The sequence below is a fragment of the Hemiscyllium ocellatum genome, chromosome 7 (genome assembly GCF_020745735.1).
Source record: "Hemiscyllium ocellatum isolate sHemOce1 chromosome 7, sHemOce1.pat.X.cur, whole genome shotgun sequence".
Taxonomy (NCBI): domain Eukaryota; kingdom Metazoa; phylum Chordata; class Chondrichthyes; order Orectolobiformes; family Hemiscylliidae; genus Hemiscyllium; species Hemiscyllium ocellatum.
In genome coordinates this window covers 24,579,183-24,602,426 of record NC_083407.1, presented here as the reverse complement: position 1 = coordinate 24,602,426, position 23,244 = coordinate 24,579,183, and the positions used below count along the sequence as shown (strand labels likewise).

General features: G+C 40.0%; 1 protein-coding gene across 5 annotated transcripts in view; it reads left to right on the top strand.

The window, feature by feature from the left end:
- The window catches only part of rif1 (replication timing regulatory factor 1), a 95,299-nt gene that overhangs the window by 63,096 nt on the left and 8,959 nt on the right, over positions 1 to 23,244 (top strand). For all 5 annotated transcript variants that reach the window (XM_060827075.1, XM_060827078.1, XM_060827077.1 and 2 more), the window contains exons 24-30: positions 2,276 to 2,478; positions 5,434 to 5,533; positions 7,644 to 7,769; positions 8,218 to 8,363; positions 8,854 to 8,943; positions 12,689 to 12,746; positions 14,752 to 17,865. In XM_060827075.1, the coding sequence (XP_060683058.1) occupies positions 2,276 to 2,478; positions 5,434 to 5,533; positions 7,644 to 7,769; positions 8,218 to 8,363; positions 8,854 to 8,943; positions 12,689 to 12,746; positions 14,752 to 17,865 (3,837 nt within the window). The remainder of the gene's footprint in view (positions 1 to 2,275; positions 2,479 to 5,433; positions 5,534 to 7,643; positions 7,770 to 8,217; positions 8,364 to 8,853; positions 8,944 to 12,688; positions 12,747 to 14,751; positions 17,866 to 23,244) is intronic.

Here is a 23,244-nt window from a genome sequence, read left to right as displayed (position 1 = left end):
AAAGTTAAAAATCACAACACCAGGTTACAGTCCAACTGATTTAATGGAATAAACCTGTTGGACGATAACCTGGTATTGTGATTTTTAATATTTTAAATTGCACTTGTTTCCGGTTTTCCTGGTTTTCTACGTGGTGCTGATGCTGAAGCAATCCCATGTTCAAATATAACAAGATCTGGATAATATCCAGGCTTTGGCTGACGAGTGGCAAGCAACATTTGCACCACGCAATTGCTAGACAATGACCATATCAAATAAGAGACGATCTAACTGCGGCCCTTTTGACATTCAGTGCTGTTACTACCATTGAATCCCCCCACTATCAGCATTGTTAGGTTTCCCATTGACCAGAAGCTCATCTGGATCTGCCACATAACTGGCTAGAAGAGCAGGTCGGAGGACTTGAATACTGCAGCAAATAACTCACCACTTGATTCCCCAAAGCTTGTCTACAATTTACAAGGCAAAAATTAGGAATGTGATGGCATTCTCCCTATTTGTCTGGATGGGTGAGGCTTGAACAACACTTAAGAAACTTGACACCATACAGTACAAAGCAGCCACATGATTGGCGCCACATCCATAAATGTTTACTCCCTCCACCACCAATACACAGCAGTAATAGTAGTGTGTGCTATCAACAAGATGCACTGCAGAAAGTCATTAAAGATCTTTAAGATAGTATCTTCCAAACTCATGACCATTTCTACCGAGAAGGACAAGGGCAGCAGAGAAAAAGGGACACTATCACTTCCAAGTTCCCCTCCATTTTGCCTTGAAATATGTTGCTGTTCCTTCACTAATGCAGGGTAAAAATTCTGAAATGTCCTCCTTAAGGGTATAGTGAGCCAACCTACATCATGTGGACTGCAGCAGTTCACTCTCCTGTCTCTTCACTGTGCCAGATGAGAGTCAAGTTGAACATTGTCTTTCCTTGCTGATTCTGCCAAGCCTGTTCCCTTGGCTGTGGTTTCACTAGAATCTTTAACCTGCCAGAGGCTCACCACCCTCTTGAGTGCAATAAATATTGGTCAGCCAGATATGTCAATGTCCCACAAGTGAATTTTTAAAGTATAAAAATTGCATGGAATTACTTGGTTTACCATAACCCCAAAAGTAATATTAATTTTTCTGACATTTTGAAGTTTGGGGTTTACCCAATTGCTTCACCACTGAGTGTTTATAATCGGTTCAGGTACTGTCTGTCTTTTGCGATTTTTTTCTTTCGTCAAGTCACGTTGAACCAGTAATTTTGCCAATTTCACTAGGGGATACACACTATTGACAGTTACATTGAAGCAATCTTCCTGAACTCCCATCAGAGGTCTGTATCCTACATTTTGTGACACCCATCACCACTTCTGAAACTTCTTCAAAAGGATTCTCAAAATTACCTTTTTCCATATTGACACTTCCAGTTGCTCTCCCAAGTAATAAATTGCTTGGCTATCATTTGTTCCTTCTGAACTGTGCAGATTTTTCAACTTGTTAGGCTTTGGATGCTTACTCTTTAAAAAGAGCTAGGTGGAACAACAGTTGGTTGTTAACACATTAACTGATTTCTGATTGGGCGGCACAGTGGTTATCACTGCTGCCTCACGGCGCCAGAGACCCGGGTTCATTTCCCACCTCAGTCTGTGTGGAGTTTTCACATTCTCCCCATGTCTGTGTGGGTTTCCTCCGGGTGCTCCAGTTTCCTCCCATAGTCCAAAAATGTGCAGATGAGGTGAATTGGCCTTGCTAAATTGCTTGTGATGTTAGGTGAATGGGGTGAATATAGGGGAATGGGTCTAGCAGGGTTGCTCTTCAGAGGGTCGATGTGGACTTGTTGGGCCGAAGGGCCTGTTTCCACACTAAGTAATTTAATTAATTCCTAACATGGCATTGACAAATTGCACCTGACTTTGTTTTACTGTGACAATAGGATACAAAATGTTTACATCGTTGGTGTAAATCGCCATGCTAGCTATCATTAGGGAAACCAGATGTGACCATTTGCTTGTGTGGTTCCAAATTAGAAGTTTCCTCTAGAATATAAAACAATGGCTGATCTTCCTATTTTTTTTCTGCATGTGCTGTCTGTTCCAGAATGCAGTAGTGGAGTCATTTTAATAATGAGCATTGTGTATTTTGGTTTGAACTGATCCATTTTTTTTAAAAAAACAATTTATTGTGGATTAACATTTTCTTTCTAGTGGCAGACCTGTTTAAATTCTAGTCTTCAATATATCAAGTGTCTGACTGGTTTTATGGTCAAATTCTTTGTTTCCTGTAGTTGGAAAAACTGTATGCAGATATTCTCCTTTGCTTGCAATCCCGTTACACATCGTCCTTTGATAGTGACGTCTTGGAACAACTGTCATCTCTGCTCAGTATCACTTTCCTACATAAGAACCGGCAGATCAGGAACCAGACCGCACAGTTTTGGAATGCTACGTTTGCCAAAAGTACATTGTTACACTATCCACAGCAAATTAAGTGAGCATGACTTTGTTTTAAACATGTTTTTGGATATAACCTTATCAGTTGCTTTTGAGTTGAAAGCCATTTTGTTCAAGCTTTGTCAAACGTTATTTTTAACGTGCTTCAAGATATTGGTCAGACCTCCATTGTATTACGTACTATTTCAGCTTATTTGTTCTTATAAAATGACTATACAATAAGTGCAAGAGGGCATGCCTAAGAATAAGGGGTTAAGTTGATGAAACTACAAAACAGCATAAGCAGGAAGAAATAGACAAATCTAAATGATCCTACAACCAACTGTTCCACTCTAAGTTCTACAGTCCTGTTACATCCAGTTATAGATAGTGTGGACTATTAAACAACTCACTGGAGGAGGAAGCTCCATTCCTGCACCCATCCTCAATAATGCAAGAGCCCAACTCATAAGTACAAAAGATGAGGCTGAAGCATTCGCAGTAGTCTTCAGCCTGAAGCCCTTAAGCTTGAATGGATGATTCATCTCTGCCTCCTCCAGAGGTCTCCAGCATCGTAGGTGCCAGTTTTCAGCCAATTTGATTCAATCAATATGATGATATCAAGAAACAGTTTGAGGCACTGAGATGCTGCAAAGTATATGAACCCTGACTGTACTTTAGTAATAGTTCTGAAGATTTGTGTTCCAGAACTTGACTCACTCTTAGCCAGGCTGTTCTGGTACAGCTACGATGCTGGCATCTACCTCCAATTGGAGAAATTGCGCAAGTATGTCCTGTATGCAAAAGGTAGGCCAAGTCCAACCAAGCCAGTTACTGCCCTATCAGTCTACTTTCAATCATCTTTGTAGTGATGGAAGCTATTAACAATGCTATCAGACAGCAACTTCTCAGCAATAATCTGCTCACTGACCTAATTGCCAGGGACAATCAACTCCTGATCTTATTACAGACCTGGTTCAAACACTGGACAATTCCTGTGATGATAGTGGCACCTGTAGACCAAGGCCATATTTGACTGATTTGCGGTTTCAAGGAGCTCCAGCAAAACATAAGAGTTGGGGCAAACTTTTTGGCTGGAGGCATCCCAGGCAAGTGGAAAGGTGTGTGTGGTTGTTCAGTCAGTTCAGCTCTAGGATGTCTCTGGAAGAGTTCTCAGGGTACTGTCCTAGGCCCAATCACTACCTTCAGTGGTTTTCCCTCCATTGTAAGGTCAGAAATTGTGATGTTGGCTGATTGCAAAGTATTCAGCACCATTCACAACTTGGATATTAAAGCAGCGCATGTTGAAAAGCAACACGAACTGGGCTATATCCAGCTTGGGGTGACGAGTGATATTCATGTCACACAAATGCCAGGCCATAGTCATCTCTAATAAAAAAAACCAATCTATCCACTGTCCCTTGACATTCAGCGTAATGACATTACCATCATTGAATCTCTCACCAATCAATATCCTTGGGGTTGCCACAGACAAGAACCTGAATTGACTTGCCAAATAAAGGCAAGAGCAGGTTGGAGGCTAGGAATACTGTCGAGTAACTCACCACCTGACTTCAAAAAACCTGTCCAGCAACAACATGAGTCAAGTCAGTTGTGTGATAATACTCTCCACTTGTCAGATGAGTGCAGCTCTAGCAAAACACTATAGAGCTGGACCCCATCTAGAGCAAGAATGTGGTACTGGAAAAGCACAGCAGGTCAGGCAGCATCCGAGGAGCGGGCAGTAGATGTTTTTGGCAAAAGCCCTTCATCAGGAATGCTCAGATGCTGCCTGACCTGCTGTGCTTTTCCAGCGCCACACTCAACTGTAATCTCCAGCATCTGCAGTCCTCACTTTCACCATCTCGAGCAAAACAGGCCACTTGTTTATCACTATATCCACAATCTTCTACTCCTACTCCTTCCACCTGCACTCGGTAGCAGTGTGTCCTATCTACATGATGCGCTGTAGCATTTCACCAAAGATCCTTGTACAGCAGCTTCTAAACCTACAACTACATCTATCTAGAAGAACAACACCTGCAAATTCCCCTCCAAGGCACTCGCCATCCAAATTTGGAAATACCTTGCCATTCCTTCACTGTCACTGGTCAAAAGTCATGGAATTCCCGCCCTTAATGGCATTATGGATCTATCTAGAGCACATGCACTGCAGCTGTTCGCTAAAGCAGCTCACCATCGTCTCGAGGACATTTAGAGATGAGGGGAAAAAAGCTGGCACAACCCGATTATGTCCATGTCTGATGATTTTTGATTTTAAAAAGGCACCATCTTGGGTAAAAGTACCTAGGTACAGAATTTTAAAACAAGGTAGAAAGAACAAAGTTAAAAGTTAAACATTGCAGTAACTATAGTACAGTAACACCTGCTCAGTTTTAAATAAAAAGAGTTTAAAGTTCAAACATTACAGCATAGCCACGGTAGGACCACAATTCAAGGAATTTCCCTGAGATTGGAAGTCCACGCTGAGGCCGTGCTGTGCCTAGATACCTCCACACTAGGCCACTGGGGTTTGCCTAGTCCGAGTCTGGGAGTCCATGGTCAGGAGAAGAAAGAAGAGAGGAGGAGGGGAAAAGAAACGCCAGTGTTTTTAAAAAAAAGAGGGGGAAAGAAAGGAAACTAGTTGAGCGGGTGAGCTCAGTCTGAAGCCATGTTGGATTGCATAGGGTGTGTCATGCCAGCCCATGTCAGATATGATGTGCAAAGATAATTCCATTTAGTTTTGAGAATTTTATGTGTTCATTAACTAATAATGCAGTATCACTTAAGACAGGATCTTGCTCTTCCTGTTGCATCGATCTAGTTAAAGGCAGTTGCTGTTTTTATTTGAAATTTTGAAAGATGTTCTAATTTTTAACTCTTTTTCATTGATATTCTTTTGGTAAATTTATTTCTCTTAGAGACATATTCCTCCTCATCCTTTGGACTGTGTCTCCAGGGTTATTTGTAAAGTGTATATGATATGACATATTAAGTTTTTGCTTTACTATAGGTCAGTCTTAAGTCGGGTCAAGCAGAAGACACCCATAATATTGCCTGGTTTTGAGACCTTGGAATTGACAGAAGAGTCAAGTGGGCCTTATTCTGATTTGGTACATTTATTAAGCACAGTTTATCTTTCTGCTGTAACAGCATAGTCTGATTTTTTTTTAAAATCCAAAATACTTATTCTAAGTTTAAGATTTGTATATCTTTATAAGATTTCAGTATTTCATTTGTTTTTGAGAATATTTTTATTAACTTCATAAGCAAATTAACGTTCCTAACTGCCAGCATACTAAATTGTTCACCCTTAATGTGTCTATATCCTACAAAGCACAAAAAATATTGGAGCAGAATATTTAATACTTCTGCACATTCAACCCATTTGCATGGCTTAAACTTTTCCTTTGTTGGATTAGAATACCAGTTTTAATTGTCAACATGGTAGTTTGAAATTGACTTTTTTTTTACAATAAAAAAGTAAAATACTGCATTCTACAGCTGGATGTTGTGAAAACAAAGCTGCTTCACTAATACATTTTTTTTATGATTTGGAGATGCTGATGTTGGACTGGGGTGTACAATGTTAAAAATCACACAACACCAGGTTATAGTCCAACAGGTTTAATTGGAAGCACACTAGCTTTCGGAGTGACGCTCCTTCATCAGGTGATTGTGGAGGGCTCGATCGTGACACAGAATTTATAGCAAAAATTTGCAGTGTGATGTAACTGAAATTATACATTGAAAAATTGATTGTCTGTTAAGCCTTTCATCTGTTAGAATACAGTGATAGTTTCACTTATTTCATGTGTAAATCACAAAACCCTTCTTTTTAAAGTTGCATTCTCGGATTAATTGCACTTCGGGACAGGCAGCAGAGGAAAGTGGCCGAGCAGAGGCTGATAGCTAAGTTCGGTACCCATAGGGAGGGCCTCAACCAGGACCTTGGGTTCATGTCACATTACAGGTGATCACCATTGCATTACACACACACACACTCTGACATACACACAGACACCCACACACACTCTTATAGAGACACACTCCTACACTCACATATGCACCCTCTCGCAAACACTCTGCACCCACCACACACACACACACACACACACACACACACACACACACACTTTCTTACACTCACAACCCCCACCCCAGACAGACAAACACACACAGACAAAGACCTGCATGCGCGCACACATTTTGTGTGGTGAACTTGTATTGCACAGTTACATTGCACGTTGCTCAAAAACTGAATGCATTCATGTAGAACTCTGAACTCAAAAACTGCAGGAATTTATGTAAAACACTGTTATCTCACTTATTAGATTAGAATCAATCTAAACATCAGGTCATAGAGAACACAGGGGGCTAACACCTTCAACATATTGTCTAGCTATCACCATTGTTGGCAGCTAACCTGAGAATGCAACTTTAAAAAGAAGGGTTTTGTGATGTACACATGAAATAAGTGAAACTATCACTGTATTCTAACAGATGAAAGGCTTAACAGACAATCAATTTTTCAATGTATAATTTCAGTTACATCACTGCAAATTTTTGCTATAAATTCTGTGTTATGATCGAGCCCTCCACAATCACCTGATGGAGCGTCGCTCCGAAAGTTAGTGTGCTTCCAATTAAACCTGTTGGACTATAACCTGGTGTTGTGATTTTTAACATTTTTTTTATCGAGCAAGATCCTTTGGATTGACAAGACCTGGCACCCCACATTTGATGGTCTTCAAAGTGACTTTTCAGTTATAGCATTGCTGTAGCATTTTTGGGACATCTTCGACGTTCAGTTTGCAGTGGCAAAGAATCAAAATAGCAACATAAAAGTGACAGTGTGAAATATGAAATGATGTTTTGGCTTTAATGCTGCTATTTTGATTCTTTGCCATAGGTCGAGAATGCGTGCTAACTTAAATATCCTACAGAAAATAAGTGTTCAGCTGCATCAGTTGCACTTTTTCATGTGACAAAGCATGTGCTGGAGAAAAACAACTGGTCTGGCAGTCTCTTTAGAGTGAAATCACAATTAACATTTTCAAATCCAGTAACCCTTTGCACATGAAGGCTGAAACGTCACTAGGCTTGAAATGTTAGCTCTGTTTTCTCTTCACAAATGCTGTCAGACCTGTGTGTTTCTCCAGCACACTTTTTTTATTTCCGATTTCCAGCATGTGTTTACTCTTTATGTATTCTTTCTCGCAGTCTGAACATTCCCAGTTAGACACTAAAGTCAGTGGTGTGCAAGTTAATTCATTTGGAAAAAGAGAGTCATTGCTTGCTAGAGCTGAAGATCTGAAAGAAAAGTGTGTGCCTCAAACTCCAGCAAAAGTAAGTTGAGTGCAAATATTTTGAATGAGGTTGTGTTTATAGAACATTGAGTCTGGAGTATATCGGACGATAAACTCAAATGGTTGTTTGAGGTTATGGCTTCAAAGATTGTGAGGAGAAAGAAATTGAGTATTTGTAACTTAAATGAGTCAAGGGGATTGCAGCTTTTTTTTTCCTGAGAAGTATCATCTTGGAGAGCTAATGCAGATTTCTTCAAAAATGCTTCTATTGGTGAGCTGCTCAATGCAGTAGATATGATTGATGTATGACTGTCTGTCTGTAATTGCTTACACTTATGTTTGGAAGCCCAATTTTATGTTTTGGTATTTTGCAGTGAAAATATTTTTAAACCAAGTTTGTTGATACTGCTCTTCTTTTGTAAGCTCTAAGGCTGAGACCAATCAAACCTCTTTACCTTTTACTACTTGCGCATTCTCCCCCTTTCTAGTTGAAGCTAGATTTTTCTTCTCCCAAAATGCCACGACAAGAGCGACTGCTGGAGGAGGAGAAATCAATAGATTTTGTGTTTATACCACCTGAACCTAAGGAGCGGATTTTGACAGAGCATCAGAAAGAGGTGTTATGGACAAAGAGGTAGGTTGAAGGAAGAAAGTCATTATCTGCTTATTTCTCATGGGCTATGGAAAGAAAAACTGATCCAGTGTATATCAGATCTTCACCCTCTTTAGACTTGTAGACAAGCTGTTTGTGTGGGAATGAGGTGAGACAGTGTGTTGCCCTCTTGTGTCTGTAGCTGTATCTGAGTTCTTATTCAGCCTAGCATTATCAGAACAAGAATGGCTGTCTCTTTATTTGTGCATGAAAACTGTTTGTGTTTTACCATTATTTATAAATGTTTATTTTAAGAATGCAATTTGATTGCTAGTTTAAAAAAAATCAGGCTTTTATACATTATTTTGTGAAAATGTTGGAACAGTATCTATTCACTTCTGCAGATCAGATAATTGTAAAATTACTTTAATTTTAATGATTTACCTTCACTTGTAACACATTCAACATTTGAATGCCAAAATAAGCATTTTGAAGGGCTTCTCCATTTTAACATTCATTTTCTCCAAAACAGGACTGACCTTCCTGCCATGTACAATAATTTGGATGCATCTCAGGATTCTCATTTGTTTTCCCAGTATACACAATCTCAGGAGGACAATTTGTAAGTAAATCATTTCACTTGGTATCCACAAGCTCATTTAGTTTGCACGCTAATAAAATGCTTTAACACCCAAGCACTATTTGTTCTGTCTGTATGGCATCTGAATTGTATAATACTGTTCTATTTTGAGTAACCCAGCTTGAAAATACATATCGCAATTTGAAGCAACTCTCAGCAGCTCTTTTTTTTTTGGGTTATTTTAAAAAAAGCTTACTGCAATTAGCAAACTTGACCATTTGCTGAAATCTGACTTAGATAGGGCTGCATTTTTGATATTAGATTTACTGATAAATATTTACTTTACAGTCTAGCAGAATTTTCAGAATTCTTTGCCTCACCAGAGTTGTTCTTTTATGCAAGATTAGAATTTGCAACACCAGCAAAACACAGGGCGAATTCCAAAAATGTGCTGGTCATGTGGATTGACCATGCTAAGTTACCCTATTGTATCCAGGAACATGCAAGCTACTTGGATTAGCCATGGTAAATGAAGGTTCGTGGAGACAAGATGGTGCCGTGGGTCTGGTTGGGAGCTCTTTGGAGGATCAGTGTAGACTCGATGGGCTTTATGGCCTCTCTCTGCATCGTAGGAATTCTATGATTCAAAATCATTCAATCAACTGGTTTATGGTTTACTTTAATTACCTCATTTTAATAGTGATGTGAGCATCACTAGCTGGGCCAGCATTTATTCATCCCAGAGGGCAGTTGAGTCGATTTTACATTATTATGGATCTGGAGTCACATGTAGGCCAGACCAAATTAGGATGACAGATTTTGTTCCTACAGGACATTAGTGAGCCATCTGTGTTTTAACAGCCATTGACACTGGTTATATGACTGTCATTAGGCTAGTTTTCCTATTCTAAATTTACTAAAAACCTGGATTTCACTCATGGTGATTTGAGTCTAAGTCCTCCAGAATATTGCTTGGGGTTCTGGATTGCTGGTTCAGTGACCTTACCGTTATGTCATCACAATCCAAATGCCCACAAATTCAACTTCGGAGTATCTCCAGCAGTTTGGTTTTCTTTTAATATTTGATCTAAACTGGCTATAGAGGCACCTCGCTTAGCCAAATATCAATTATCCGAATTTCAGTGTCCCGCAAAAACATTGCATCAAAGAAGTAAGTGTATTTGATTTATCTCTACTGAAGAACATGCAAAAACACTGACAAAAACACAAGCAGCTCAAGCATCACCGATGGGATACTTTTTAGGTAAGGATTGTTATACAGCCCTATATAAAAAATAAATGTTTACAGTATTCCCGGCACTTAATCAAGAACGTACACTAATGCGTGAGACATGCTTCTGTCTTTCTATCACGAGACTGAGTTCCTAGAAACTGACAAATGCTCTTGCAATCGTAGAAGCTGCTTGGGACCTTGATTAATGCAGTCTTCACCACTCTTTGCCAAATGCTAACTACTGCATTTTTAAAAAAAGTTTTCTTGTGTTATTGCTTTATTTTGTACATTGTGTGAAATCTGTGACCTTTCGTGCTCAGTACATTAAAATTAGATATTTAATCAAACTCTCTGGTAGAGCACACTGTTGGATCAGTGTGGCTTCCCTTGTTTAAGGTAAAATCGATTATCCAAATAATCAGTTATCCGTGCAGTTATCTTGCCCATTTCGTTCAGATGATCGAGGTTCCTGTCTACTTGCATCTTGAACATGGAGCTTGGTTTGGTGATAATTTGGAGATTTTGGGAATAATACAGATTTCAAGGTGCCTATGTGCTCACTGCCTCATTGTGTATTTTTTCCTTTTTCCTTCACCTCATTTTGCATGAAGGAATAGTGAGCTTAATAAACAAATGCAAAGTACTGTAGGTGCAAGGGAACTGAAAAAGTGTTGGAGAAATACAATGTCTTGGCAGTATGTTGCTGAACAAAGAGACCTTGAGTGCAGGTTAAGAGTGGAGTCACAAGTAGGTAGGATAATGAAGAAGGCGTTTGGTTTGCTTTCCTTTATTGGCCTGAGCATTTGAGTTGGGAGGTCATGTTGTGGCTGTACAGAACATTGGTTAGGCCACTTTTGGCATACTGTGTACAATTCTAGTCTCCCTCCTTTTGGATGTTGTGAAACTTGGAAGGGTTAAGAAAAGATTTACAAGAATGTTGCCAGAGTTGGAAGATTTAAGCTTTAGGGAGAGGCTGAATAGACTAGGATTGTTTTCCCTCGAATGTCGGATGCTGAGGGGTGACCTTAGAGGTTTATAAAATCATGAGGGGCATGGAAAGGGTAAATGGACAGACAAGGTCTTTTCTCTGGGCTGGAGAGACCAGAACAAGTGGGTGTTGATTTATGGTGAGGGGGGGAAAAAGGGGCAGATTTTTCACGCAGAAGGTGGTGCTTGTGTGGAATGAACTGCCAGAGGAAGTGGTGGAGACTGGTATAATTACAGCATTTCAAAAAGCATCTGGATGGGTATGTGAATAAGAAGGGTTTAGAGGATATGAGCCAAGTGCTAGCAAATGGGACTAGATTAATTTAGGATATCTGGTCAGCATGGACGAGTTGGGCGAAGGGGTCTGTTTCTGTGCTATACATCTGTATGATTCTATCTGAGCAGAGAGAAACACAATTACAGTTTTGAGTTCAATGGCTCTTTGAAACCTTTTTTAAACTGTCATGTTAAGCCCAGACTTCAGGCAAGGTCCCCAAATTATTGAACCCCCCAAGTGTGGAAAGGTGAATTTGCTCTTTATCATCATGTTCCCTCTGTTAGACAGGCTTTCTTCATTTAACTAAAATTGATTTATTATAATTGATTTATTATAGATTTATAATAATTGTGAGAAGAATTAATGTGTCTCACACATAAATTAGAAACATTTAAGTCCATAAAAGTTAAGATGTACAGATATATACATCACCTCTGGATTATTAGTGACGTCTGTGTAGTAGAACATAGTTGTGGAAAGTATTTGGGATTTTTGTCTGTTAGTGTGATTTTACTTTTTTATCCCCCCTGTTTCCTTTTGGTTAGCGGATGGCACTAAGAGTGAAAGAGTTAGTTTACGTGCAGTACTGACGTAAAACAATTGATTGTTATTCAGTTGAGACCTTCACAATATAGTGGTGCTCAGACCCAGGCCAGCACATAAGAGTGTCTGTGTGCTAGAGCACACCAGAGTTGCTGTCTGCTTTTTAACACCAGTTTTTAAAATATTTCTGGAAGGGCAAAATGCAAGAAGGAAGATAGTCAGTTCATTGTCTCTTGCAGCTGCATCTCTGCTTTCCTGACACTTTTTATAGATGTGACATGCACAACAAACAGGACTTTGTCTGACCATACTGAATTTGCATCTGCATTATTTTTTGGTTGCCTGTTTCAGTCCTCTTTGTTTACCAAATGTATTTTGGAATGAAATTTTAAAATGTTTAAAATACTTCAAGGTTTTGATCCATCATCCTGACAAAGTAGCACCAAAAGAGCAGAAAAGGAAATGACTTATTTGGGCAGAATTATAATGAATTAGGCCATTTCAGATGTGTTCTGGTTTGACTTGAGCCTCATTCTTTGCATTTGGAAAAACAGCTTTTATTTTCCATCCCATAACCCTGTGCCTCAAAAGCAAAATTTGATTTAATTATTTTCAAATTAAGTTCAGGCTAACGAGACTTGAAATGTAACCAAGATCCCTTCGTTATACAGTGATCTAATTTTGTTACCAGATTTGTGCTTTTTTTTTTCTCTCCCCCCCCCCCCCCCCCCCCCCCCCCCCCCCAGAGATAATCCTGCAAAAAAACTTGGAGAAGCAGCGGAAGCCTCTGAAAACCTACCACAGGTGAATGATAGCTTTTTAGCAAAATTGTTCTTTGAAGTGATTAGGTGCAAATGTAACCTAGTCACAAGGAAACAAAAGATTGAACGTTAATTATAAGAACTGCAGTCCTAATGGATAATTTGAGTTGATTCTATTTTGTCTAGAGATGGATGTATCCCTGAAAGATTCCTCCGTATGTTATAGTCTAATTAGGCCATATTATTATTTTTTAATTAGTCTTTATCACATCTGGGCTCAAATCTTGATATTCAACTGATGAAACAACTGAGATTAAAATTGGTTGCTAAGAGATAATCCATGAAGGATTTAAAGAGATCTCTTTGTCCTTAGATACTCTTGTTATACAGATATGCGTCCAATTGCTTGAGTGTTTGACTAATTAATGGCCTATTCAACTTACCCACAAATTATTATTGGAATCCAGTATAAATTGATTGTTCCAAACCCATGGCATTTGTGAATTATAAATTTAAGTAAGTTTGTATATGGCCCCTTTCAACTTATTTCAATTTAAAGTCTGGTTGAAGATTTGTAGCTCGGGTGTCCGTTGTTGTGGTTCTGTTCGCCGAGCTGGAAGTATTTGCTGCAAACGTTTCGTTCCCTGGCTAGGGAACATCATCAGTGCTATTGGAGCCTCCTGTGAAGCGCTGCTTTGATGTTTCTTCCGGTATTCTGGTATACCGGAAGAAACATCAAAGCAGCGCTTCACAGGAGGCTCCAATAGCACTGATGATGTTCCCTAGCCAGGGAACGAAACGTTTGCAGCAAAAATTATTTCAATTTAAAAGCAACCAGAAGCAAGAATTTGTTTAAATAAAGGTTAGTTTATTGCTAAATCACTGCTGTAGTTAATCAAGTGAAAGTGACCGATATTAACCGAAAATACAAATGCAAAAGTTAAAAATTAGAATAAAAGATAGTTATGAAGGTGAAAGTGTGTCCAGTATCTAAGATTGTTGAAGATTCTCTTTCCAAAGTGAAAGTTTGAAGAGTTTAATTCAGCAACTATCATGATTTCTGTGGTCAAATAGTTGAAGACTGTTCCCATAGATGGATAGAGCAGAACAGGTCCTGGGATTGAGTGATTTTATGGCAGTTAGTTGATGGCCCATGGTAGCTTGGTTTAGTACACAGACCTGAAATCATTCTCTTGTCGCCCTGTTGTGAAACAGTGATTCTGTCAAGATGTCTGCACAAAATGGTTGCTCACAGGACTTTTAGACAGTTCGAAACTTAAAGCTGTTGCTATCCCAAAACTGTTAAACCATGCTTCATGTTTGGTACTAGGCCAGTGTAAGTTTGAGATGCAGATACATAATTGTCTTTTAGTTGAGGCAATTACTTTTTTTTAACTTTTCAGTCATTAGCTTGACTTGCGATTGTTGTCAAGTTGGTGATATAAGAATGGCTATTCACACCATCACCTTGAGGTAATTGCGATCTGATCCCAGTACCAACTGAATCCACAAAGTTTGTCATTGATTATTAGGGACCTTTCTTAAGATTCATTGTTTTTTTAAAAAATCTAAATGAATACAAGATATGCAGTGTACCTTTACATTTTTCCACAACTGTGATCAATGAATTGGATTGTGAAGGTTTACTTGTGCATTCTTTCCAAAAGGTTATTTCACAGGCCAGATCATGGTTTAATGTTGAACCCAATTAATACACTTGTAAGGATGAGTCTTGGAGTTAAATTCATGAATTGGTCTGCTTAAGTACAAATATGTTAACCTTGACAAACAGGTATTTCTTAGTAGAATACTATTGCAATAGGGGGCATTCTTCGTAATTCATTGTATTCAGCAAAGAAGTAGAATGTCTGTATTTGGTGCTGCTAAACTTGTCGTGGTCAATGCTGCTAATGGACTGTAAGATTTCAAAGCCAGTCTGTAGTGATATGCTACACTTTGAAGATGGCTTCTTTTCTGAAGAGCAAGGATTTGATTAATTATGCCTTATTGCATCTGTTAAACATTCAAAATGATTTTGTTTTCCCCAGGATGAAAATATGGAAACCGAAAATGAGCTTGATACCCAGATTGCCATTGAGGCAAATAAGGAAAATGAATTGCCTCATCAAGGAACTGACCAAGAAGGTGCTGACCACGAGGGAAGTAGAATGAACGTTGAAGATTCCGTAGATTGTGTTTGCAGTGGCAAACAGGAGGAAATGAGAAACATGGTGGCTCAATCTAAATCAAACTGCACTGGTTGTGCTTCTGAATCAGGGGTTAGCAGTGCTGATGTCAGTGGTAGCTCTACCTCTTCTGACATCATCTCTGGAACGCCACAGAAAACTAGCAGCAGAAGGCAGTCATTTATTACTCTGGAGAAGTTTGATCCCTCCACTACATGTTGCTTCAGTAACTCGCCTTTGGTTAAAATGGCACAAGCAGCTGCTGAAGTTTTCATTCCTCAGCGGGCTGAAGCAATGGAGGTGGAAGTTGCATCACAGCATGAGAAGAGCAAAGTTTGCCAGGAAGTCAATTTGAGTACAACAAAAACTAGCAAACATGGTAGACGTAGGCAAAGGTCAACTGTAGAAAATTCAACCAAGTACACTAAGGCACCAAAAAGTATTAAGACTTCTACAATTGAATCATTGGATGCAAAAGAAAATTCTTCAACTAATAATCGGGACCATCTTAATAAAAGCGAAGCTGTATGTCGCCAGGATTCTGAGAGCCAGACAAGTAACAAAGGGACAAAAAATAGTGTTTCTAATGAAGAAAATTCTGAAATTACTCCTGTAGAGACAGCCTCGTCTGAAAATGTTTCGAGCGTACAAGAAAAGAATGATTCTTCTAAAGTACTAACAAAAAAAATGCTAAGGCGTTCTTCTAGGAAGCACTTGGATGTGGCAATAACAAATCAGAATGACAGCAAGGAAAAAAGAGACGATAAACTAGGAAAAAAATCACAAAATGAGGGAGAGGAACATCTTCAAAATTCTCTCCAGCATAATGAGCTTTTCAAAGCAAATGATTCTAAATCTTTATCTGATAAGTCAGCAACTGAGAAAAGCAGGACTTCAAAAAATGTTTCTCAGGAGTCTGATTCCACCAAAAATACGCCAGATGCTGGTGACAAAGTCCGCCCTCGCTACCAGACTCGTAGAGCATCCCAAGGCTTGACTGAAGCAGAGAACAGTTGCTGTAGCATTACTGAATCGGAGGGTTCTGAAGGCAACCCAAAACTTCAGGATGGTCAGAAGAAAAGGAGAATGTCCAAGGGAAGAACAAAGACCAAAGAGTTATCCCTCAAGAACAGCAAGACCAAAGGTCTGATGGAAGATGAAACAACTGTAGACAGTCAGGTGTGCTCAAAAAATGAAAATGTAGAGGTGAAAGATTCAGAAAGAGAGTTGGAGGTTGAAAGTCAGCATGATGTTGAAGTGATGACCCAAGTGGAAGGTGCAGAAAATCTTGGTGAAATGCATAGTTCACAGATGTCTCCAGTGCTTCATGCTTCAGTCGAAGAGTCAAACACAGAAAAGGATCTTAAAGCACACAACACAGCACAAAACCCAAGAGAACAATCTGAAAATATTGAAAGTGTAAAAACTGAGCTTTATTTAGAACCAGACAAAACTGAAGAAGCCTTCACAGTTGTCCATGTTCACCATTTACCTTATGACACAGGGGTTTTATCAGCTGATTGTTCAAATCTTTCAGATAGACAGCTTTCAGTCAAGAAGAGCCAGAAGTCGGATGAGTGCCATGTGAGAAGTAAAAGGACTCGAAAAACTAAAAATTGTGATTGCTGCAAAGGCTCTTCACAGCATGGGAAATTGCAATTAGAAAATAAAAAGAGTTCCACCAAACAAGAGCCAGAATCTGATCAAAAAGAAGATACTTTGCTCCTAAGCTCTTCAGTTAATTATTCTTCGACAGAGAGGCTATTAGAGAGCCCCAGGTTTAACAACACTGTAAATGATGGACCTTGTGCATTCAGCACACCTCTGTCTGGAGATAGCAAAATTCAGTTTTTTGGTGGTTCTCTTAGTACTGTTACATCAGAGGTGGATTTGACAGAAGAAAGAAAGGTCATCCCAAGGACTGAAACCTCCGCGGGGCGGCAGGAGGCGGAGGAGCCCCCCGCGGGGCGGCAGGAGGCGGAGGAGCCCCCCGCGGGGCGGCAGGAGGCGGAGGAGCCCCCCGCGGGGCGGCAGGAGGCGGAGGAGCCCCCCGCGGGGCGGCAGGAGGCGGAGGAGCCCCCCGCGGGGCGGCAGGAGGCGGAGGAGCCCCCCGCGGGGCGGCAGGAGGCGGAGGAGCCCCCCGCGGGGCGGCAGGAGGCGGAGGAGCCCCCCGCGGGGCAGCAGGAGCTCTCTAGGAAAGAGAAGGCAGTGAATGATTCTTCCATGGAACAGAAAGTGTTGGAGTCTTCCACTGGTGCACAGGTGACAGATGGCTCTTCAGTGGAGCAAACTGCAGTACCAGAGTCATCCTCTACAGAGCAGGAAATGATCAATTCCTCTTTCACAGAGCAGAAAGTGGTGCAAGAGTCCTCAACAGAGCAAAAAGCAGAGGAATATTTCAATAATGGAGGAAATGAACAAGTAAAATCAGTGAAGGAAGATGTTGGCACTGTTGAATTGTCAATGTCAGAAGGAGAACCAGTTTCCAACGATGTTGCTTTGATAAAGGATGAACCATTAAAAAGCAAAGAATCACTAGCTGCCTATGAGTTGGATCAAGATCAACCTAGCACGACAGGTGTAACTATCCCAAGTGATGGAGTGACCACTGTACAAGCTGAAACTGATCAAATGGGCAGGCCAAGTGTTCCAATCCCACTTGACCAAAAAAATGTACAAGATGAGCCAGTGACTGCAGAGCATTTTAAAGATGCAGAGACCATTGGCACTGAAGAGTCTCCTCCTGAGGTGGAGTTAACCACACAAGTTGATGTCTCCAAACCCATATCAGCGCATCTCATGGAATCACCACAAAAGACTAAAAATGATGCCTCATTTCTGGTTGGATCAATGCACAGTCCTTCTGAAATGCAGGCATGTTGTGTATGGTCACCAACAGCATCACCTTCTACAAGTATTCTCAAGAAGGGAATTAAACGACCATCTGAAAATGATTCTCCATCTCCAATGACTAAGGTTTGTAAAATAAATCAAATACTTATGACTTTCAGTTTGGATAAGTTTACAGCTACTCTTTTTTTTGTTTTGGTCCACTGAATAACAGACCCATATTGGCTAATGCTGAATTGGCTAACCTTGAGCATGATGTAGGTAATGTTATATTTAATGTCAGTCCTTAGTTTGGAGTGAAACATAAGCTAAGATACAATCCCAATCAGTTCTGCGTGAAGTATATTGAAGCAAGTTTAGCTGCATGACTGTCAAAGTCAAGTAACTTACTCGCGCGTTTTAAGGTTTGCTTGTAACAATTGATGAAAGCCTGTTACTATTGGGAATTACATAGACCAGTGCTTTACCTTTTGAGTTTTCATGCTGAATCACCAAACTATGCTATAGAAAACTGTACACCTGTAAAACCTTGAGTTTAAGTCTCAACATGTTGGAATTTAACTAGCTAAACTCACCAAGCATTGAACCCTGTGGTGATTCTACAGCTATACTGCAAACTAGCATGATGGTAGGTGTTCACTAGAACAGATTTGAAGGGTAAAATGTCAGCTTCCAGTGACTGATCTACCTCTCCAGTATCCAGTTGCAGCGCAGCCTGGTTCGTCAGCCAGTGCCTGTACCCTGCAGTTCAAACATTGACTGTTGAGACTCTGCTAATCGGGTCAGTATTGCTATTGAACTCCTATTTCCTACATGCCTTGGAAACCCCAATTGGGGAATTAAATTTCTCCTTCCTTGTTTCAGCCATGACCATGGCTGCCCAAAAAAGCAGAGTAAAAGTTCAATCGTAAAAACAAATTTTGAGTTTTCTAGCCCTTCTAAGGAGTGACTGATTTTATTTCCATTTTCCAAACAATTTATGTGAATCCTGTGGATTGATTGAAGAAACCAGAATTGGAATCCTACTTTACAAAATGACTAAACAATAGTCACTTTCACTAAATCAATAGGGTTGATTACCATTTGGAATAGATAACACTGTACTGCTGCTAGGGTATGGACATATATGGAAGATGAATGAATTTAGCAAGGATTAAGTATGTCATTCCTCACTCAGGTGGTGTGCTGGAAATCAAGCCTCATCATTCTGATAGTGGCTACAAAAGTTAAATGTTTACAAGTTCACCAAGTTTCCTCAACTTAGTTGTGTAAAACTTTGGATAAAAATAGTGATTTGTTCACTGGTGTAAGGATTCATTTCTGCCCAGTGTGGGGAACCTTTTTTGGTATGTTTTAACTGGGTTTGCATAGTGGGGGAGAAATTTATATAAAAGATATTTTGATGGGCAGTACTACCTACAGACTAATTCAAAGATTGTTGAATCTGGATTCCAAAATAAGGTGCTATGTAATTTCTAGGGTCTTGCCTATCAGGTGACTCCTTTTCTTGTGCTAGATTAGCGTATTCATTGACCAAAGCTTCATACTTCTGCAAGTTTTGCTCCAATCAAAACCCGAGGTTGAATGGCACTGTTTAATCTAAAATAATTGGACATGTGTTTTTTTTGGAAAGAATTCACTTTCTCAGTCTTTGGAAAAGTGGGTGACACAGTGGTTAGCACTGCTGCCTCACAGCGCCAGAGACCCGGGTTCAATTCCCGCCTCAGGCGACTGACTGTGTATAGTTTGCACGTTCTCCCCGTGTGTGCGTGGGTTTCCTCCGGTTTCCTCCCACTGTCCAAAAATGTGCTGATCAGGTGAATTGGCCATGCTAAATTGCCCATAGTGTTAGGTAAGGGGTAAATGTAGGGGTATGGGTGGGTTGTGCTTCGGCAGGTCGGTGTGGACTTGTTGTGCCGAAGGGCCTGTTTCCACACTGTAAATAATCTAATCTTAAAAAAAAACCTGGGTTCCATTTGATGTGGGAACAACTTTGTGATGAGTATAATATATCCGTTTTGTCAACTACCTGAGTGGACAATGAGACTCCTGCTTTGTTTTTCTTAAAAGTTTTTGAACTTTTACAGTATTAGTAAGTACCATTTGTCAAGGCTTTTTCCAATAAAGTTTTGCGGTTAGTTAAATTTAAGTTCCAAAGCCATCACCTTAAGCTGATTTGGCTTCCTTTTGTTTAAGTTTCCCTTTGTAGTCAGAATTTTTAAAGTGTGACAATAACAGTTTCAGTGAAAGGGTCCTAGAGGAATTGTAGCTTGGAAAGAGGTTCACTGATATCCTGTGAGGAAGAAAACTACCATCTTTACCTACCTGACCTACATATTACTCCAGACTTGTAGCAATTGGTTGACTTAACTGCCCTTTTGAAATGACCGAGCAAGCCATTCAGCTGTAACAGTCTCACAGGTATCCCGCAAGAAATGAGACCAGTCGTGGTGACCCTGCAAAGTCCTCTTTCCTTACTTCTGAGGGGTAGTGCCAAAATTGGGAGTGCTACTTGCAAACTAGTCAAGCAAAAGGATGATACAGTCAAACACTCAAAATCATACCTTACACACAATGTGCCAGGCAACACATCGCTATCTCTAGGTATGTCCATTCTCATCAACAGGACAGGCCCAGCAGAGGTAGCATCACTGTGGTATATAGTGGAAGAAGGATGTTGGCCTGGGAGTTCTCAACGTTGACTTTGAATACCATGAAGTCTCGTGGCACCAGATCAAATATGGGTAGGGAAACCTCCTGATTTACCACATACCACCTCCCCCAAACCTTGGAAGAAGCACTGAGATAGCAAGGTTGCAAAATGTATTTTGGGCGATTTCAGTGCCCATAACTGTTTGACTTGGTGGCAGAACTACTGATTGAGTCCCAAATGACATTGCTATGTCAGTCAGCACCTACTTAGTAATAATCTGCTAACTGTCAGTAGTTTTGGTTGTACCAGGTCCACTGAACTCATGACTTTAATATGCTGGTTGGAGTCCAACCTTGCACAAAGGATGATGCTTGTGGTTTTTGGATGTCTATTTATCTCCGCTCCAGGATATCTTTAGGAATTCCTCAATAGTATTCCAGGCTCATCCGTCTTCAGCTGCTTCATCAATGATCTTCCCGCCATCATAGGATCAGATGTGGGGATCTGTAATAATCAGTGAACAATATTCAGCACCATTTGTGACTTTACACATACTGAAGCAGTCCACATCATAATGCAACAAGATCTGAATAATATCTAGGCTAGGGCCGAAAAGCAGCCAATGAGTCGTTATACAAATGCCAGGTAATGACCATCTTCAAACACCCCTTGACATTCAGTGGTGTTGCTATCCTGAATCCTTCGCTACCAACATCCTGGGGGTTAATCAGAAACTGAACTTGCCTAGCTATGTAAATACTGTGGCTGTAATAGCACATTAGCAGCTAGGAATACTGCAACAAATGAATCACCACCTGACTCCTGAGAGCCTGTCCAACTTCTACAGGGCACAAGTCAGGAGAATGATGGAAAACTCACCATTTGTTTAGATGAGTGCAGCTCCACCAATATCCAGGACAAAGTAGACATCTTGATTGGCATCAGATCAATAAACATCCACTCCCTCCACTACTAACGCAGTAGCAGCAATGTCTACGATCTCCAACAATTTCACCAAAGTCCCTGGCAGCTTCCAAGTCTCAGCCACTTCCTTCTCGAAACACAGGCAGCTAATATTTGGGAAAGCCACTATCTCCAAGTCCCATACCATCCTGACTGAAAATATATCACTGTAGTTTCAGTATCATTACATGATCATACAAGTTATTCAAGTTTTCCTTGTACCTCTTGTATTTTCACTAAAAATGTTAAACCTGTATCATAAGCTTATGAGAACAGTTGTGCTAAACCTTTTCTAAACCTTCAAATCCCACCTCAATCTCCTTTGCTGTTGGTGGGGCAAACGCGGCATCTCCAACCTCACCTTGTAACTAAATTCCCTTATCCCTGAAACTGTTCTGGTAAATCTTCTCTATGTCCTCTCAGGAAACTTCGTACACTAAAAGTATGGTGATCAGCACTACATGCAATATTGTAGTTGTGGCCCACCTAGACCTTTTTGAAAGTGAAACATAGCTGTTCTCCTTATTCATTCAGTTGCTTTGTTTGAGTTGGAGGTGTCTGTGTTGGACTGGGGTGGACAAAGTTAAAAATCACATTCCCTCATTCCCTTTCTCACTCACATACACACGTACACACAAGTCTGTAGAGTGAATTTACATTTACAGGTACAATCTATTTTGTTCAAAAAGCACACAATCTCTCAGCAGTCAGTCCATGTAAAATTTTATAAATTTCTACTTTGGAAATAGAACTGGTTCTACTCAAGATTGGAATACAGACAGACACTAATCTCGCATCTTTAATGCATTGTCTGAGCTGAGATGTCACCTTTTTATAAAACTTCAAGTTCTCTGGAATGTGACTGGAAAGCAGTTCTGGGATTTACATTTTAATCAATCGAAACCTGCATCCCATTCTAAGTGATTAAAGATTTAACAGCAATCTGTTTGTTCAATGCATTGCATCAGTTGTATGACACATTGATCTTTTACTATAAATTCTGTGTCCTGTGATCCCCCCACTAGCTACGTGGCAAAGGAGCTGTGCTCCAAAAGCTTATACTTTCAAATAAACCTATTGGGATATAACCTGATGTGTTTGATTTTTAACTTTATGAAGCTTGTGATTCTGTGATTTGCTAACTATTTGCTCAAATGTACCTTGTCTTACGCAGTAATGTATGCACATGAACTCCCCAGTGGCACCTGCCTCTGTGCACTTTTTAGAATTGTGTGATTAAGTCTATATTTTCCATTCCCTCTGCCACTTCACATCAGCTCACACTTCTGTGTATTGAATTTACATGTTCGACTTGCCTGTTCGTTTTCTATTGCAGTTGATTGTTGTCATCGCTTTGTCGCTCTTTCCAAGTTTAGTTTGACCCTCCAATTTAATGAGCTTCAATTTGTCAGCCAACTTTCTTAATCTGTATAGACAACATCCTCTGCGTAACTTCACTCTAACGTCATTTAGATTAACTATTTAGACTTACTGGTTTTCTTTGCTTCCTCGTGTGCCTGTTAATTTCTTTCTTGCTGAATTATTGTGTTTTTTAAGCCTTACTGCTGATATTAAGTTTATCACACCTGAGGAACAAGGAATTTTTCTTTGTACTTTTTTGTTTTCTCGTTTGCATGTCACATTTGCTCTTCTCCAATCCTATAGGTCTAATGAGGAAGATTGTAATCCTTTTGCTGTTTCTGCAACCACTTTGTTTATTACCCTAGCATGTAAGCCTTCCAAAACAGCAACTTGTCTTGAGCATAGTTAGCCTTTACTGGACATCTTGGCTACCAATTTTCATCCTATCCATTTCCTCTACCATCTCCACTCCTATTACTGCTCGATCAGTAATCTAATAAATATCAAAATAAAGCAGTGTAACTAGC